This window comes from Haliotis cracherodii, unplaced genomic scaffold (assembly GCF_022045235.1).
Source record: "Haliotis cracherodii isolate W230 unplaced genomic scaffold, xgHalCrac1.p SCAF_1, whole genome shotgun sequence".
In the NCBI taxonomy this organism is placed as follows: domain Eukaryota; kingdom Metazoa; phylum Mollusca; class Gastropoda; order Lepetellida; family Haliotidae; genus Haliotis; species Haliotis cracherodii.
The window spans coordinates 16193499-16212829 of NW_027266264.1; the positions used below are offsets into that span (position 1 = coordinate 16193499).

The 19331-nt window shown below is 42.1% G+C and overlaps 1 protein-coding gene across 5 annotated transcripts in view; it reads left to right on the forward strand.

The window, feature by feature from the left end:
• The window catches only part of LOC139473538 (solute carrier organic anion transporter family member 4C1-like), a 75098-nt gene that overhangs the window by 42729 nt on the left and 13038 nt on the right, over window positions 1-19331 (forward strand). For all 5 annotated transcript variants that reach the window (XM_071256206.1, XM_071256182.1, XM_071256190.1 and 2 more), the window contains exon 2: window positions 13085-13458. In XM_071256206.1, coding sequence (XP_071112307.1) covers window positions 13206-13458 — 253 coding nt within the window. In that variant the 5' untranslated portion in view covers window positions 13085-13205. The remainder of the gene's footprint in view (window positions 1-13084; window positions 13459-19331) is intronic.

Here is a 19331-nt window from a genome sequence, read left to right on the forward strand (position 1 = left end):
TAAACAGTCCTTTATCCACTAGAACGGAACACCTCTACTTGACCCAATAACATTACACGGGTAATAGATGACACATGAAACAGGATCGATGTTAGAAAGGAGGCGTGCCATTGATTGCTCTGTCGTATATTTAGACTACCTCGTATGGTCATAGAAACTTCATTATTTTGGGCTATCGGTGGATTGTTAGTGTGTCCGACATGGAAAGTGTAATGGCAGTTTAAGGACCCACTTCAGTACCCACTTGTCATCCACAAGGATGAAGGATCATGTTAGCAATGTTCACTGAGGTTATATGTGACGTTATAGCGTGTGTTATGGCGCGATGGAGCTAATTATGATCAATTATGACCACGGTAATGATCATTATGATGGTTGCGTGAATATGCAAAGTGAATGTGGATCATAACGTCGTGATTTATGTGATGCTAATGTCTTTTTCGTTTAAAAAAAGATTTTTCTTGTTAGTGTATAGCTAATGGCTAATATAATGGCTAATATTAGGGGATGCTGATATGCTAGCCTTGCTCGAAGGCTGTAAAGATAAGTCCATGGATGTGTAGTAATTATATCCTCCTAACAGGCAAGCCTAGGACTCCAGTCTCTTATAGGGTCAGTTTGTTCTTTTTATTTACATAATCTAGAAATTATGATTTAAACTAATAATTATTGCCTTTGAGACTTGTGCAAGTCTACTGATATTATAGATCGCCCTGCTCGTGGTGATAATTCTGGTGAGAAGAACAAAACATTGGTGCTGCGTTTTGCGTTATCAACCCTTATGCTATGTAGATTTGTTTTGTATGCATATGTTGATCTGGCTTAATTTGACCCTATATAACTGACGGATTGATTGATCCCAGTTACATGTTTTTAAATCGAGAGAGATATTTGTTGTCGCGCCAAAAATCATAGCTTGGAGCATGGACATAATCGCTCCTTTGAGAAACCAAATGAGATTAGAGACAAAACACACCTTTCTAAAATGTCTTGTTAATATTACTGATATCGCAGATGAGCAGATGGGCGAAGCTACATTCAGATACAAACGTAAGTTTGAGTGAGGTTTAATGCGGCATTTAGCGGTAGCAAGATAAGATGGCGGTGTATTCCAAGGGTGAGTTCCGAAGTACGAATTTTCCTTACTTACGTATTAAACGTCATTTCATCTTTTTACATGTATTATTGCAAGGGCGTGTACCTCGTTATGTCAATTACATGACAAGTTTTCCCATTCGCAACCAGCTTGCACATGTAGGTCGCCCTTAATGCTTACTACCAGCTGCAAGAGTGCACGTATATTGGCTTCCATTCTCTCTGCTGTAAAATTATTCCTTAATTATGACATTTTTTACGGAGAATGAAACCGTCTCGATTTACTGTGCTCATTTGTCTACCCTAACAATGTTAGGCAGGAATCTTATCTCTAGTCTCCAGCGCCAATTGATGTAGAAAGTGGTATAGTCTCATACCAGACCCTGAAAACAAAAATAATTGAAAACTCCCAAAAAGGAGTCAAGTCTAGATTCCTCCGGGTTTTATATGGTTTCAGGAAATATGAATTCTCTGTGAGGAGAGGTGAAATGGGGTTTAACGTCGCGTCCAAGATTATTGCACTTATATAGCGACGTGCATGCACGTGTGTGCGTGGCTGCTTGTATTAGGCCGGACTTATATACTGCTAGCTCACTGAGATACCATGCCGCAGTTTAACATGAATACCCAATCAGACACAGTATACTGACTCCGAGCCCCTTTATGCCGAGCGCCAGACAGGGTAACAACAAGTGCCATCTTTTAACGTCTTTTGGTAGGACGCGGCCGGGAATCGGACCCCGGACCTTCCGTTCTCCGGGCGGACGCTCAACCACTAGACCACGGAGGCGGTCTAAATTCTCTGTGCATCTTTCTGTTTGTAAACACTTTCGCAAAAGAGTCCTCAACTTGTTTTCCATTTTAGAGATTAAAAGTTGGTTCCGACGTCCATGGTCTATATTTCATTTTGCGTGTCACAGTTCTCCCACACAATCACTGGTTTATTGCTATAGGATTAACAAACGTCTTGGTTGTACAGCCCTCGCTATTGTGAACCATATGTGTTAAATATGTCCGCTGGCCTATCACGATCCATGAGGACTACTGACTCAGGTGCTAGAATACTCCTCCAGACAGACACACAGTCATTACCGACGCCCCTTTGTTCCCCGCCACACTTTACGGAATGTATGCCATAGGGTTGCTCGCACTCAGCACGATATTGTATAGGGAGATGTTTATGACCGAATCGTATTATACCTCCGGAAGTACACTGTTATAGTGTCACGCACAGAATGGTCTAGACTTGGTTCCGTCTATTGTGATAATGTATTGAGCGCATGCCAAACAAGGCGGTAACCTGTTGTAGAAAGCTCCCTACGGTGGATCCCGGTCAGAACAAGCTCCCAGAACCTCATTCATTTAGAGCCATCTAAACATGGGAATCGGTTAGCCAGGCTCTGTGATTTGACTTGTGTGTTATCGTAGTGGGAATATTGCTGGTTGCGGCATTATACAACATCTTTCCACTCATTATTATGGAACAACATGTTTAAGTTACGAATAAACATTCGGAGAGGGTTAGGGAGGACTAGAACCGGACTTGAACCACACGTAACATCTTAATCGATCATCAACAGCACATTCCCGATTCCACAATAGTTCTCTACAGCAGACTCTGTATGAGAAGAAACCCTTCCAAGACTGCTCAGTACCAGTGCCAGGCGCCATTTCTACACTACAGTTACCACTCGAGTTCCCGGTTATGGTGACGTATTTTTTTCTGGAAATGAAACTAGTCTCTTTGCTCCCTTGAGTTCAACTCCTATCGCACGCCCCTCTTACCCGGCACTATCAGCACGGAAACAGGCCCACGCGTGCCATCTCCGAAAGGTCACGAGTCAATCCACTGGCATACCAACAAACATATTTGGGGGTGTGATTATTCCAACCCGATAATGACACACGTGGTTTGAGGGAGGGTGTCAGTTTGGTTCCCCACACGGCTTCCTTCTGTCTCCCTACTGTCCCTAGACTTGCACAAGTCTCTAAGGCAATGATTATTAGTTTAAATCATAATTTCTAGATGATGTATATAATACCAGTTGTTCCTATAAGAGACTGGAGTACTGTTCACATATCTAGACTTGCCTATTAGCAGGATAAAATTACTACACATCCATGGACTTTTTTAGTATAGCCTTTGAGCAAGGCTGTACTGCCCCCAACAGCCGGTTCGGCTAGCTTTGAGCCAGGGAGTATAGTATAGAATCAATGTCCGTCAAACAGACGCTGGAACAAACATATCCGAAAACGAAAACTACGAAACTTTGGTAAGTCTAGATTTCTTCAGTTTTCGAAAGAGAAGATATATCTGGGCTCCTTTTCATAATATTTATATAAAGAAACGGCAACAAAAAAATCGTTAAAAAAATCATATCAGAGATGTGTTTGTGAGTTCATCATGATCATGGCGATAGAAACGGTTTTGAATGTTTCTGTAAGAGTCTGCATGTCTTGTTTGTGACGTGATGCAGTAATAGCTGAAATAGTTATATGTATGTTATTGTAGGTATGAGGTTTTGGGACTTTTGTGGCTGTGCCCATGTCTATTGAACATTTCCTTTAGTGGTTCATCTGCCTCATCTTGACAGGTTATACTTATACCTTTGTAATAACAACAACAACAACAACAACTATAATAATACGGCTTATATAGCACTAAATTCCACACAACAAAGTATGCTTACAAGAGGGGTCAAGGTATTTCGTTTTGATTTAATGTTAGATGGTTTGTTGGTTTCGGTGGTTAAAAGAAAATAACAAACAAACTAAATTTAAAGCAAATAGGTATTTGGAGTAAACGGTATGGATGGCAGGATTAAATATTTAAATGTCTTGAAAGAAAGCCCATAGACAAAATATGTCGGAAATATTGTGAAGGCGGAAGTGAGAAGATAGCTGCGGCAATCCTCAGATTCCATTTCGAATAGGGAAGAACAAACTCTAAGTAAAAGAGACAAGACTTCTTACCTGTCTCATTTCTTTCGCTGTTTTGAGATGTCTGTAATATGGATGCTGCAATATGGATTATGAAGAATTTCTGAGGAAACAGGGGGCACGGGTGGCCCAGTCGTCTAAGGCGCCGCGATTCGCTGTGCAGAGTTGCGTCCCTTGGGCACACCAGAAACCTATGATTGTGTTCGAATCCCAGTTCGCCCCGATTATGTTTCTAGGTTTGTCAGCAGGTTTGTTACCGAAGTGGTAAACGTCTGAGCCCAGCATCACTTCGGGCTTTCCTCCCACATTAAGCTGACACGCCGTGATATAACTGGAATACTGTTAAAAGCGGCGTTAAACCCAACTCACTCACTCACTCCGGGGAAACATTTGAATTTCCCATATTTCACCGCATTTCTGGAACTATCGATCGGATAAGTAAAGTGTATCACAGATGATTGAAATTGGGATCGGATAGCTGAGGTAGGGATTTGGTTCATAAAAGGTTGTTTGATGAATAGAATAAAAAATGGATGACCAGCTCAAGGGGTTTTATGGTATGGTTTTACGCCGCTTCTAGCAATATTCCAGCAATTTCACGGCTGGGAACACCAGAAAAGGGCTTTACACATTGTACCCAAGTCTTCGGCGTGACGACCAAACGCTTTAACCAGTAGGATACACGACAGCCCCGATTTGGGGACTAAAAGGACGCTCGACGCTCAGTTAAGATAGGGTTGCACTGGTGTGATATTAGTCCTCAAAACAAAGATTTGACAAAATACATCACATAAAAAATGCCTTCGTCTATAATGCAGACCCAAACACACAAATATCCGAAAACTCATATGCAAGTTATATGCAAGTATAGATTTCTTCCGTTTCATCGAGTCTTTGGGCTACTTTCCCAAATATATTATTAGACTATGTAATGCTATTTTCATTTCTTAGACTAAATATTAGTCTCAAACAACCGCTCGTCGACTGCTGGTCGACACGGCCTCGTTCAAGGCCAGGAGACAACAGCACACATTCCCATTCACTCACGTGTGTGACGCGATAGCGGTGCCAAGTATGTTAATCTGTGTACGACAATAGCTGTAATGAAGAAGATATGTACGCCCCCCCCCCCCCCCCCCCCCCCCCCCCCCCTGTTATGGTCGATGTCATCTTCAGACAAACAGATGTACACAACACCAAAATGCATGATTTGGTGATCCTTCCGAGGGCCTTGTTAGGGCGCATAAACATTGACGGTACCAAGATCCACGATTTGGTGGTCCTACCGAGGGCTTTGTTAGGGCGCATAAACATTGACGGTACCAAGATCCACGATTTGGTGGTCCTACCGAGGGCTTTGTTAGGGTGGGTGAACGCTGACGGTACCTAGATGCACGAGTTGGTGATCCTACCGAGGGCCTTTTTAGGGTGCGTGAACGTTGACGGTACCTAGATGCACCAGTTGATAATCCTTCCGAGGGCCTTGTTTGGGTGCCTGAATGTTGACGGTACCTAGATGGACCAGTTGATAATCCTTCCGAGGGCCTTGTTTGGGTGCCTGAATGTTGACGGTACCTAGATGGACTAATTGGTGGTCCTTTTGAGGGCAGTAAATAATGAAGACAGTTCAGTGATTGTTATTATGAACCTAAGATCCAACGTCTGTAAGATGATATCCATCAACGTCACCTCTTTCGACCAGCATCTGTGTATAGGTGGTGCTGGTTTGGGGGCGGGGCGTCAAATGTAAACCCCGAATCTCTTAGTCCTGACTGTGGAATATAATATATATTACTAAAGACCTGGGCAGGTCTAGATCAAAGAAAACCAAGTCTAGTTTCCTTAACACTTGGAAAACAGCAGAGAAGGAATGGTTGTTATTAAAATAATAAATTACAATTATTTTAAAGAAATATAGTTTCCGAGACTAAGTGTTAGCTCCTGTGAAGCTTAAGAAGTTTTACAGTGTAACCAATAAAATAACACTTAGTCCATAAAAAACCTTTCTTTAAAAGTACATTTCCTCCTCGTGTGTTTCCATATGGAATTAAGGAAACTAGACTTGGTTTAGATTGATCTAGACTTGCCGTGACTAACGGGATCGGGTGGTCAGGCTCGCTGACTTGGTTGAAGCATGCGTGATATCAATCACTGCATTGTCTGGTCCATAATCGATTTTTTACAGACCGCCGTCATATAGCTGGAATATTGCTGAATGCGGGGCTAAACAACAAACAAACAAACACAACAAAGCTCTGAGATTTATCTAAAAAAATTGCTGTTAATGTAGGGAGATTGCAAGTGGGTAAGCGTTCTATTTATTCTGTTTCTGGATATTGCTGAGTGTGGCGTAAAACAACAAACCAACCAACCAAGTAAAAAAAATAAAGTAAGTAAACATGTACATATAATTTAATTCCACAGTCATGACGCAGGACTATGTAACCAAATATGAAACATCTGCTTTAAACTCCCAACATCTGATGTCCGTGAATGTGGGTTCAACGCCCACGTGAAACAAAAAAGGGCTGAGTCACCTGGCAGTATACAAATAGAGAACACAATAATATTTGAAAACAATATACAACAACTGTTGGCTGGTGCCGCTAGAATTATCATGTTCTGTCAAGGACTATCATAGTGTAAGTAAATCAATAATCGTTGAAATCATGTACAATGAATTGACGTACAGACCCGTAGACAATAGTAACATGTGCGACTAGTCGGATTGACGTAAACCCACGTCCAGTCTTTGAAACCAAGCACATCGGTCTATTTGTTATCAAGCACATTGGTCTATTTGTTTTCCTGAAAATAACCAGCCGTTTAAATGTCGCATCTTTTGCGTCTGAAACTGAACAGTATAACCGGTTTTTAAGTCTTGGAGAGGGCTGTTATCGGCATGTACATACCTTATATACATATCAATATGCAGATAGTTTGCACCCTGTCCTACGAGGGTGTTCTGTACAATAAAAATTCTTGATTCTTGATTCTTGATACCCTGTTGGATATGGAAGCAGAATTGATCCCCAGTTGCTTGTCGCCATCCTCCATTTCCCAGTGTATTATGTCTCCATTCGGTGATGAAGAGTACCCTTGACCCTTTCGACATTTTGAGCCCGATTTGTATGGCATGACGCTAAAAATAACCATCCAATCAAAATACTCTCAAGAGCGATAGACATTTTGTGCTATGTTGGAGATCGGAAAGATTTCGATGTGACGTCACTTCCGAAACAAAGCTATTGTGGTGATTGGGTCCAGGGTTTTATGTTATAACAGCATGTAATAACAGTTGGATGCAATACTCTGTAAAAATCGAGGATATGTAAGATCCGTCAAATGCGTATCGGATGTCCATCATTTGGGGGGTTGATTGCGTCATGGTGCCCTGTGGTGGCGTGGGACGTTGTTCATGATATCAACCACAGGTTTGTCTGGCCGAGACTCGAGTAACAAACTGCGGCATCAAATAACAACATTCATTCACTGTCAAGTTTGTAAATTTCCAATCAAGATTTATGTATTCCGTTGACAGATTATCCAAACTACAAAGCAAGGCATGTAACATTTATAAACATGTGGCATACTACCACTCTAAGATGCAAGTCCTGGTAATGAACTTCACAGAAACGAGATTTTTCCTCTGATCTACCGTCTTTGTTCCTCCAGTTTCTAAACTCCCCACATCACTCCGTGGCCGCGCAACGCGCCGACCTCGCTTGAAGTCCGGCGCCAGACCAAACGCCGTTATAACTAACAGTTTCTGGTCTGGCGCAAGTGGCTACGGAAGCAGTTTCTGTCTATTTCTGAAAGCGATATCGCGACGTGTCAACAACAGCTTTTGCGTCCGTAGCGAGGACTTAGTGCATAGGAAGCTATTGAAAACACTGAGGTGTAGGAAGATACGCAGGCGGTATGAGTGTGTGGATGTGTAATACGAACTCCTTCAACATTTGCACGGGAGTTTTCGGTTCAAATGTTTTAAAAACGATTTTGCACCAGGATAGTTCCTATCTCAAATGTACTGTGGTTGAAATGGTTTGAACATGCACATGATTGACCCAATAACCATCAATTTCATGCTGTATTTAAGTACATCGTGGGAATAATCAGGATATTATGGCCCTTTAATATAATTTGTGTGTATACTTTGATTTGTGTTGGGAACAATATAGCGACCCTTTCTATTTGTATGTTTGTTGTTTAACTCTGCACTCGGCAGTATTCCAGCTATATGACGGCGGTCTGTAAATAATCGAGACAATCCTGTGGTTGACATGAGCATCGATCCACGAAATTGGGATATGATGACATGCATCACCCAAGTCAGCGAGCCTGACCACCCGATCCCGTTAGTCGCCTCTTACGACAAGCATAGTCGCCTCTTAAGACAAGCATAGTCGCTTTTTACGGCAAGCATGGGTTGCTGAAGACCTATTCTACCTCGGTTTTTCACGGGTCAACCCTTTCTTATTCAATGATTCCAGTATGCCTATCGCAGTGGTGTCGTTTTCCAGCTTGTTGGGATTTTAAGTCTTGGTAAACAGGAGTAGTGTGACCAGTTATTCTCATCCAAATAGAGTTCATCATCTCAACAACGACCTTGAACGTATCGAAACAGTTCATACAATCTCCCCCAAGCAACACAGACGAAGCGAGCCGACAGTCAATACACTGCATTGCAGAGGTTGTTGACATTTGATAGAATTAGCCATCGATTATCACTGGGGGATGCAGAGTCGGGCTTTGATGCTTTGACAAGCTAAGATGACCCTTCACTTCTTACCCCCCCCTCCCCCCCCCCCCAGCCTTCTGACCTGACCCCAGGATGGGAGGTCTGGAGAGAGGAGAGGCGTATCACTGCAATATGTACAGCCAGACAAGAGTGCCGAGTCGTATTAACTACACAGGCCGAAGGGCTCAATAGTTCCTTTTCGCCTGGAGATGTGATGTGCCCTGATTGAAGGTTCTACTGGTAATATGACGTCGGACGCAACACTGGTGAATCACGTCATGTCAATCGTCTGAATATGGTAGCACGTGGTATCACATTGAAGTAATTAATTAGCATTGTGATGCTATGCATATGTATATAAACATAGATATACGCCCCTGGGAGATAAGGTATGAATAAATATTCTGGTATAAAGTACTTGTCGGTGAAGGTTCAGGACGGATGGTGAGCCAAATAGATGTAGGATATACGCTGGTTGAAATGCGTGGGGAACAACTTGTGAGTGTCGTGTGTTCAAGGATTTGATGTTAAAACGTAAGTATAGTAGTAATTAGGAGAGAGAGAGAGAGAGAGAGAGAGAGAGAGACAGAGAGAGAGAGAGAGAGAGAGAGAGAGAGAGAGAGAGAGAGAGAGATGCCGAGTTGGGGATATGATAGGGGTGTGATGTACGTACATTAGCTGCATGGAGAATCTACGCTTGTATTATAACTGTGAGTCACACAGTCCCATGACACAACGGAACAGGATATTGAAACATGGGAAGGAAGATATGTTTCTGTATTACCTATAGCAGGCTTTCCGGCCATACTCCTCAGATAGTCCACTAGATTATATCGGTTCAGAAACACCGTTAGATCATACCAGTTTGGGTATTCCGTTAGATCATGCCAGTTCGGTTATTCCGTTAGATCATACCAGTTCGGGTATTCCGTTAGATTATACCAGTTCTGGTATACCCTTAGATCACATCAGTCCAGATATTCCGGTAATAAAGATCAAATGCTCTGTTGGATCAGATAAGATATTGCATTTGATCAGATGAGATCAGAAATCCCGTTCGAGTACATCAAATCAATTATTGCGTTAGATCATACCAGTTCAGGAATTCCGTTAGATCATACCAGTTCAGGAATTTCGTTAGATCAGATCAGTTCAGACGTGCGTTAGAGAACATCATTTCAAATATTGCGTTAGATCATACCAGTTCATGAATTCCGTTAGATCAGATCAGTTCAGGAATTACGTTAGATCAGTTCAGTTCAGGAATTTCGTTAGATCAGATCAGTTCAGGAATTCCGTTAGATCCCATCAGTTCAGATATTCCGTTTGTTCAAATCATTTCATTAGATCAGATATTCCATGAAATAAGGCCAGTGCACATGAGGTATTCCGTGAAATTAGGTCAGCTCAGATATTCATTTAGGTCTGATGAGTTCAGATGTTCTCTTAGATCAGATCACTCCGGTTCAGATGTTGTCTTAGATCAGATCAGATATTCCGTTTGATAAAGCCAGTCCTCGTCAGACGTTACATTAGATCAGCTCAAATATTCATTAAGATCAATCAGTCGATATAGTCCGTTAGTGGTTCTTGTGGTGCAGACACGTATGAACATAAAGTAGTCTCATGCATATACGATATAAACTACATGCATAACACTTACATATAAGAATAGCATCTACTATGAGAATTATTTCATTTTCTCCCTGTGAAAATCTACTCGTCTTGCTGTATGTTTACTGGTTAATGCGAGAAGATTGGCCCACAGCCCGCGGCACAGTGCATTGCTGTACTTTGCTACTTGCCAATGTTCTCTTTAATCATCCTTACAAAACGATGACCTCCCCAGGCGAATGACTTCCTTGACGAGACGGAGAATCGAACGTTCAAAATCTGTAGCACGATATTACTAAGCAAGTATAGAATCAGATTACATCGTGTCTTGAAAGCGGATCTCATTTCGATATGACCCTGTCACGGCCCTTACGAGGTTCATCCACTCTCAGTTTGAGGGTAACAGTTGTTTGTGAATGAAATTAATACAAGGGTTATTGACATCCAAATCAAATGAATATTTTTGGACGTGAATGAGCTCGATATTCGAGAACACCTAAATTACACAGACGAAACAAGCCAAATTGAGCCAGAAATATCTCCAAAGTCAATCAGGGACAAATATCTTCTCACATATCGATCCGAAAGACAAATGCCCGAAAGAACGCTCGTGCTAAGTCGATTACCGTTCCTGGAAGCTGAAATTCCGCTGTCCTGTACATCGTGTCAAGGTATGCCGATTTGACGACTTTGGAAGACATTTGGGCTTTGCTTGAAAACGGGTGATAATTCCATAGAAGTCACTTCATGTCGCCGTCTACTGGTACGAATCTCGTCGCAGAAGCACGTAGAAAGAAGCAGAGCGCTTGGATATCGATCGAGAAACGCTAAACCGTTAGTTTTGAGTTTATTTCCATGAAGAACTGTGACGTTCTGCCGCCATAACAAGCCTGCCTTCCGGTCTCCACAGACGAGACAACAACATACCATTTACGCTAAGCTGGCGAGATTTGGCGAGATGAGGGGATTTGGTGAAAACTGAGCTGACATGATTGTCTCGTCATTCTGTTGTTGGGTCCCTTCCGGAGTCGCACCGTTTATTTGCTACAATTATATAAACAATTTGAAAGTAGCTGGGGTCTTCCGGGACGGTATAATAAGTTTATGTTGTCTCCGATTGTTTATGATAAATGTGGTGGTGTTAATTAATCTCCCGCTTGTACATTATTGTGATGCCTGATTAATATTGATTTTAATCAACATTAATTTTGCAATATTTTGGCAAATGTATGGATTTGTTTTCAAAACAATGTTTGACGAAAGGAATAGATATTGTTTTAGAAAATATTTTCACGTTAATTTACGACTTAATGTTTCCAAATAGTCATTATTAGAAAGGGATGCACGGGTGCAAATTAACGCCGATTATGAACCTTGGAACCTTGTCAACATTATGCACCGTAGAGATCCGGGTTACCCTTGGTCGTCAGCAAACTCATGCTTGTCCCCCGTGAAGATCCGGGTTAGAATTGGTCTTCAGCAAACTCATGCTTGTGCCCCGTGAAGATCCGGGTTAGAATTGGTCTTCAGCAAACCCATGCTTGTCCCCCGTGAAGATCCGGGTAAGAATTGGTCTTCAGCAACCCACGCTTGTCCAACGTGAAGATCCGGGTTAGAATTGGTCTTCAGCAACCCATGCTTGTCCCCGTGAAGATCCGGGTTAGAATTGGTCTTCAGCAACCCATGCTTGTCCCCGTGAAGATCCGGGTTAGAATTAGTCTTCAGCAACCCATGCTTGTCCCCCGTGAAGATCCGGGTTAGAACTGGTCTTCAGCAACCCATGCTTGTCCCCCGTGAAGATCCGGGTTAGAATTGGTCTTCAGCAAACCCATGCTTGTCCCCGTGAAGATCCGGGTTAGAACTGGTCTTCAGCAAACTCATGCCCGTCGTAAAAGGGATCGGGTGGGTAGGCTCGCTGAGCTGATGTATGCATTTCATCGCATCCCACTTGTAGATCATTGGTCATGATGTCAATCACTGGATTGTCTGGCCCAGACGCAAATTTTTCAGACCGCAGTTTTGTAGCTGAACTATTTCTGAGTGCGGCGTAAACAACAAACAAACAAACAAACCCCTAGAGTAGTTCAAGCACGGTGGCCCAGTCGCTGTGCAGAGTTGCGTCCCTTCGTCGTGCCAGAAATGTGAGCGTGGGTTCGAATCCCAGTTCGCACTAATTATGTTTCCGTTTCTGCTTGTGCTCGAGGGTTTAACCAAATATGTTAGCGTCTGTGACCTGCATCACTTCGGGTTTCCTTCCTGCGTCAAGTTGACACGGAGCGATATAACGAAAATGCTTTTGAAAACGACGTTAAGGCAAACTTACCCACGTCATCAAAGTATCAAGCATCTAATGCATTGTGCCATCTTGGCAACTTGCGTTTGCCGTTACGTCAATCAAATCACACCACGTTGTTTATAGCATACCAAAATAATTAAAAACATGGACTTCAGAAATTGGTTTCCTAGTGACGGGAAGGCGCGGGTCGGGTGTAGCAGGATGTTTACTCTGGAATAGGCTAGGAACGTTATGTGATTAAATTGATGAAGTGGAAAAAGTTGACAGCAGTGTTTACACACAGGGACCCATGTACTGAGTCGACTTAACCTGCCTTTCTTATCAGCAACAATTGACGTAATGTGCCAAGGCAATTTACGATATCTCTTGTAAACAAATGAATTGTCCTTTTTTTACAGATCTCCGCAGGAAAGTGGTGTATTAGCACAGAAAACATGATGGGATGTTACACAAAGCTCGGACTAGCCACTATTAACGTTACCGTGCCCGTATCTCTAGGGACTTGATAGCCTTTGCGATATGATGGATTCGTCCAACCGAAACAGTGGTCACGATGATGAATGGAGCAATGCCTTGAAACTGACCGCTCGAGATGATGGAAAAAAGAAAGGCAAACAATCTATACCGGACCTACCTGAGTTTAACCAATCGAAAGCGTTGGCTGACGATGACGTCAGGTGTGGTTTCGGAAGCTACCGTCCTGATTGGCTGCAAGTCTTCAATAACCCAAAGTGCCTGCTTTTCTTCTTGTGTGCTTACTGTATGATCCTAGGTAAGTAGCTTATTGTCCTTATCACTTTGGCGATAAGAGGAGTGTCCAACATGGCTGGGTTTTAAGCATAGTGGGTGAGAGTGCTACATCCTACAGAATCCCGAATGCCACCTAATTTTTCCACATCTCAGTGCTCATCCCTGAATCCTGCATACTACTTAACACAAATCTCAAAAGCTTTGGGTGCGATTTGAATTTAGTTACTGAAAAATAACGTGTATAAAGATGTCCTTGTCAAAAAGGACATTTCTATTTACGTCCCGCATACCACACTGCCGAGTCCTGAATACCCTTGGCAGCCTCGTTGATGGCGCGGGTGACCCAGTCGTTTGAGGTGCCACAAGTCGCCTTGTTGCGTGCCAATACCTATGATCACTGATTCGAATTCTAGATTCGATTTGATTGTTTCCAGGTGTGTCAACACCAAAGCCATGCTCGTTGGTTTCACCAAAATGAAAAACGTCTAAGACCTGCATCACACTCGGCCTTTCTCACACATTAGGCTGACTCGCAGTGATGGGACTGAAATATTTATATGTTATAAAGAAAACATGCTTACACACTCAAACATAATACATGACACGTGATTGTATTTAGAGTTTAATTCTGTTTCCAAAATATTGCTTCCATTGCTTGAAATATATTTGTGGCTTTTGGAAAGACAAGAGGTCAAGGATAGACGAAGGTACTGTAAAACCTGTCCATTCGAAATGAAGCTACTTAGTTGTCTGTAGTTCAAGACAAGTGGAGGGTCGTTATTAGAAGTGTAGTAAATTCCCCACAATATCAGTCAGACCACCGGACTGGCAAATTTGCAAAGTTACCAGACCAGATAGAATGTTTCCAGTCCAGAATGCTCTGGACTAACGAACAAAACTAACAGAAGAGTGAACATAAGAATAGTACTGTTTGCTGTTAGTTCTCAGAAAAAAAGAATAATTTGGTGGATTAAAAACTAAGTAACTTGAAATCATTGAAATATTATTCATCAATAATGTTTTTATCGTTTACAGTTACTTTACCTTTTACATTGAATTAAAACTAGAATGCTTAGGTAATTAAGGGAAAACAATAATAGCCCGACCTTTTCAAAACTGACCGTCCGTCAGCAAAATAGACCGCCTCGGACTATCGATCAGGCTGGTATTTTAAACACTGTTATTAAACACCTGTAGCGTTATATGCCAGCAACATTAAGGATGTGTCACGAAAATGGGCTGCACACATTGTACCCATGTGGGAAATCGAGCCCGACCTTCGACGTCATGAACACTTTGACCATTAGGCTACCCGTAGATTAAGGTTGTGCCTAGACCATTACATTGTCTTGAACCATATCTCGAATAATGTCGTTCCTAGCAGGTTTAAATGAGATTTTCCAAACTCTTGACCCGTCTCTGTGGTTATGGCTGGATGGTGTAAGTCGATTCCAACGCCACTGGATACGATCGTTGATAGTTCCCCAAAGTCGTAGTACCCCTTTTCGCCTTTGCCTTCAGACTTATCTCCCTTGCCTAAAGCAAAACTGGCGCCCTGACTGTGATGCGATAAGGGTGTCAGACTGTGTCAGAATTGAGGAGGCGTAGTCTTGCTTTGGCCACCGAATTAGAAAGATTTACCTTAGAAGATTATCTCGAAGGTTATGTCTGGTGTATCATGTATCATGTTCCTCGCCTAATGATAACAGTAGGTCGATAAAACAGGCTGACAAATATTTTGCTAACTGTGGCGTTTCCGTATGTCATACACGAGGGATTGCCAACCTTATCTATGCATAGCACTTGTAGCGGCCGTTCACAAACATATTGCACTTTACATGCTTAAAAGGCGATAATGTGTATGATGTATCATTGTTGATGAGAAGTGACAAATGTGTGACTGTTTGTTTATTGCTGAATGTCACAGCCAGCAATATTCTAGCTATTAATTAAAGTGTGTAAATAATCAAGCCTGGACCAGATCGTCCTGTAAATGATATTATGCCCCGCGTGTCCGGCGCCACAATGTCACGCAATCAACCAAGCGACCTAGTCCCAGCACTCGATCCATTTATCCGCCTCTTAGACAAGCAAGGCGGGCGACTCTAAACAGGAACCCCACGGAGTGTCTCATTTCGTAAATATGATTGAATAGAGGAATTGAACAAGACCCGTGAAGATCCGGGTAGAATAGGTCTGCTTTCCGTAAATGGCGACTATGCCTGTCGTTAGAGGCGACTAACGGTATCGGGTGGTCAGGCTCGCTGAATGGGTTGATGCATGTCATTGTATCCCAATTGCGTGGATCGATGCTGATGTTGTCAGTCACTGGATTGTCTGGTCCAGACTCGATTATATACAAAGCGCCGTCAAACAAAAAATAATATTTTTTTTGTGAACAATGTACCTTTGAAGGTTGATTGGTAATTAGGAGCTTACTAGGCAAGAGTTCGTCAACAGTCCGTTAATTTACAATGACAAATCTAGAGGGTACATTTTGAACATTTTAGTCTAATACGAGTATCGACACATCTCTTATCTCGAATAACGGATTGCTCGATGCATTTTCTATGACCCCTACAATTTCGAGTTCACGAAGTTTCATAGTATATATGTCGACAGATCCCACGTTAAAGAATAAACACGAACAAACACAAACTCATACCACCCGATAACCATTCGGCTTTTTCCGACACCTTAAATATATATCACATGTCCAAAATAGTAACGACAGTCTACAAAAAGAAGGCATACCAAATTCGCTGATTCAGCGGAAATAAATCGGTCAGCTGGCTCACTGTGACCCAAGCTGCCCACAATAACTCAGTAGGTGTGTGTTACTTTTACAGCCGTAATCTTCTACTTCACGTTGCATTGTGGGAGTCTTTGATTCATATGCCAGAATCTGTGGAACCAATGGAACCAATTACCAGATTGATGTCGCTGACTTGGCCTCGCCAGTGATTACCGCCCACCAGCTTCTGCAACACAAGCTCTCTATCAGCATGACAATGGGTCTCCAAACGAATGTTGATATTTGAGTACGGCGTTATTAAAGAAGGTGTATTGCGAGGTATATTATTTCCCTCCCTGGTGCGCTGAATAGTGTGCTTATGAATTATTACTGAGGCGAAATTTGTTATTGAGGCTAGTAGGTTGCATAAATGCAAGAATGGTTTGTTAAGCATGTTGATTTACGCGTCAATTAAGTGTCATTATTACATGCATAGACCGACACGCCTTGGCACTATGAATCGATCGTGTCCCGATTAAATGCTGACACGATTCCTTAGTTTTGGACACAATATGATAATTATGGAATGATTAAAGCAATTCCCTTTAAGATCTGATACAACTGAATCAATAACATTAAATCATTAGGATTATCTATTAATTATTATTCCTTTTTTCTTTATTCTTATGAGTATTTATGAAGAACTGGAAAAAAGTGCACTGAATACTCTCACCCAGTATGTATAGTGAGTGAGAGTGGGTTTGCCGGTTTGAACAGTATGCTACTTATATCACGGCATGTCAGCTTAATGTGGGAGGAAATCCCGATGTGATGCAGGTCACTGAGTTTACCACGTTGGTGAAACCCAGTATCACGGGTATGGTGCTGAAAACCTGGGTACGTAATCGGGGCGAATTGGGATTCGAACCCACGAACATAGGTTCCTGGCGTCCCCAAGGGACGTAACTCTGCACAGCGTATTGCGACCACCCGTGTCCCCTACATGTTTGTTTGTTTGTTTGTTGTTTAACGCCGCACTCAGCAATATGCCAGCTATATGACGACGGTCTGTAAATAATTGAGTCTGGACCAGGAAATCCAGTGATTGACATCGTGAGCATCAATCCACGCAATTTTGGATACGATGACATATTTCAACCAAGTCAGCGATCATGACCCCCGATGCCGTTTGTCGCCTCTTACGAAAAGCACAGTCGCCTTTTACAGCAAGCATGGGTTGCTGAAGACCTATTCTAACCTTGATCTTCAAGGGTACCCTTACATGTAACAAAACGAATGTATACATGAACATGAACAGGAACAGGAACAAAAGCATTAGTTACTGTATTCAGTACCCGACATGATTGCCTGGGAGATGAAACGGCAAGAGTGACCTCGCAGACAGACAGAAATGACACTCACACACAGTCGGTTTTTATGACAACGGTTTAAGAAAAACAGTATGATTAGGATAATATTATGTTTTGAAAATTCAACCGATTTGACGAAAACTTTAAATTGAGCTTAGCGAATGTGAGGTCACGTGACAACACGGCACAATCAGTCGAATTGATCATGGACGGCTCTTTGATCTCGCCGACAAGAATCACGGAAATTATGATCGTGTATTTACCACTCAAAGTATGCTTTCTTTTGCAAAACGTTGAAATGACATACGTTGCAGTTTGATACTGGTAAGGGCTTGTCAAAAGTTCTAAGCCTGACTAGCTTTCAACTATGCGCCATTACAAAGTGAACTATGTAGTACATTGTTTGAGTAGTTCATTGCAAGTGTATACAGTCTGTTGCGGCCGTTTGAATATTACTGACAGCCAGTTTAACGTGATAGGGATCCAAATGGACACAGAAATGGAAAAGAACGGTCGAGTACCTAGCAGTCATCAGGTGTTTTTGACAAGAGAAAAGTACTCCCCAAGAATTTCGTGACCGCATATCAGTATGGGGATATGTGCCCTCGCTATTCCACTGTTGGTCAGCTATGTTTAAAGCTGGGAAAACAAGCCCTGATGATAACCCTAGGTTTGGACGGCCCTCAACTTCCATCAGTGAAGATTCAATCAAGGAGATAGAAAAAGTTATACTCTTCTCTACCCAGGGAACCAGGATGTCGGACGATCGGTGATCGTTCTCAATCTTGGCAAGCGTTGTATAGCCAAATCGTAGTGCGCATGCATTCTAGATAACCAGTCAAGGAAATCCAAAACACGACGTCTGCATCGTCTAATACATTTTGTCTCATTTCCATTTTATGAAGATTTAGCAATGTAGGTCGGATGTTGATCCCGACACGCCGTCTACCCTGGTTCGATTCCATGTACGTACATTACTCTGATGCATTTATCATACACCGTCTAATAACAATCTACCTACTTCTGAATTGAAACAAGAGAGGACAACAGCTGGCAATGGTGGAATATATACTTATGGAAAACACTTAGTTTTAGCACGGACTTGTATAACCGTAACATATAAGTCCGTGGTTTTAGACGCTGTAACACGATATGCTATCATAGGTTCCAAGCCTTGTCTAACAAATACGCGTTGGAAACAATGCACACAAGCACATCACAACGTTTGATTCCAACAAGTGCTGAAATTGTATGCGCGCTATTTCGAATGCACTGAGAGTAACGCTATACCCTTTCTTGTTCCCTTATTCGTTTCTGTCAGTATATTTCAACATAACACCATGCATATCGTGCCAGCCATTACGCCAACTGCCCCAGTTTGGAACCAGCATGTGTGATAAGGAGACGATAAACATTTGCGACCTGTAGCCCGCTCAGATGTGTTTATGACGTGCGTTGTGTTGATATGGAAATGCCAGTGTCAGAAGTTAAAAGGATTCGAGCGAATTCAATGTTCTATCTGCCACTGAAACTACCCGTATCATATTTCAGAAGCATATTGTCATACTCCAACTGACTCGTGTATTTGTTGTCAAACTTAGTGTCTATTGCGTTATACATAATCATACTATCACTCATCCTGTAATTTCAAACGTGCATAGAGTGGTACCTAATATCTAACATCCATTCATTTTACTCGAATTTCAACATGTGATAGGTCGATTAATCTTAATCAGTCATGATCGCGAATGTAAACAAAATTAAAATATGACCAAAAATTACATATTTGCA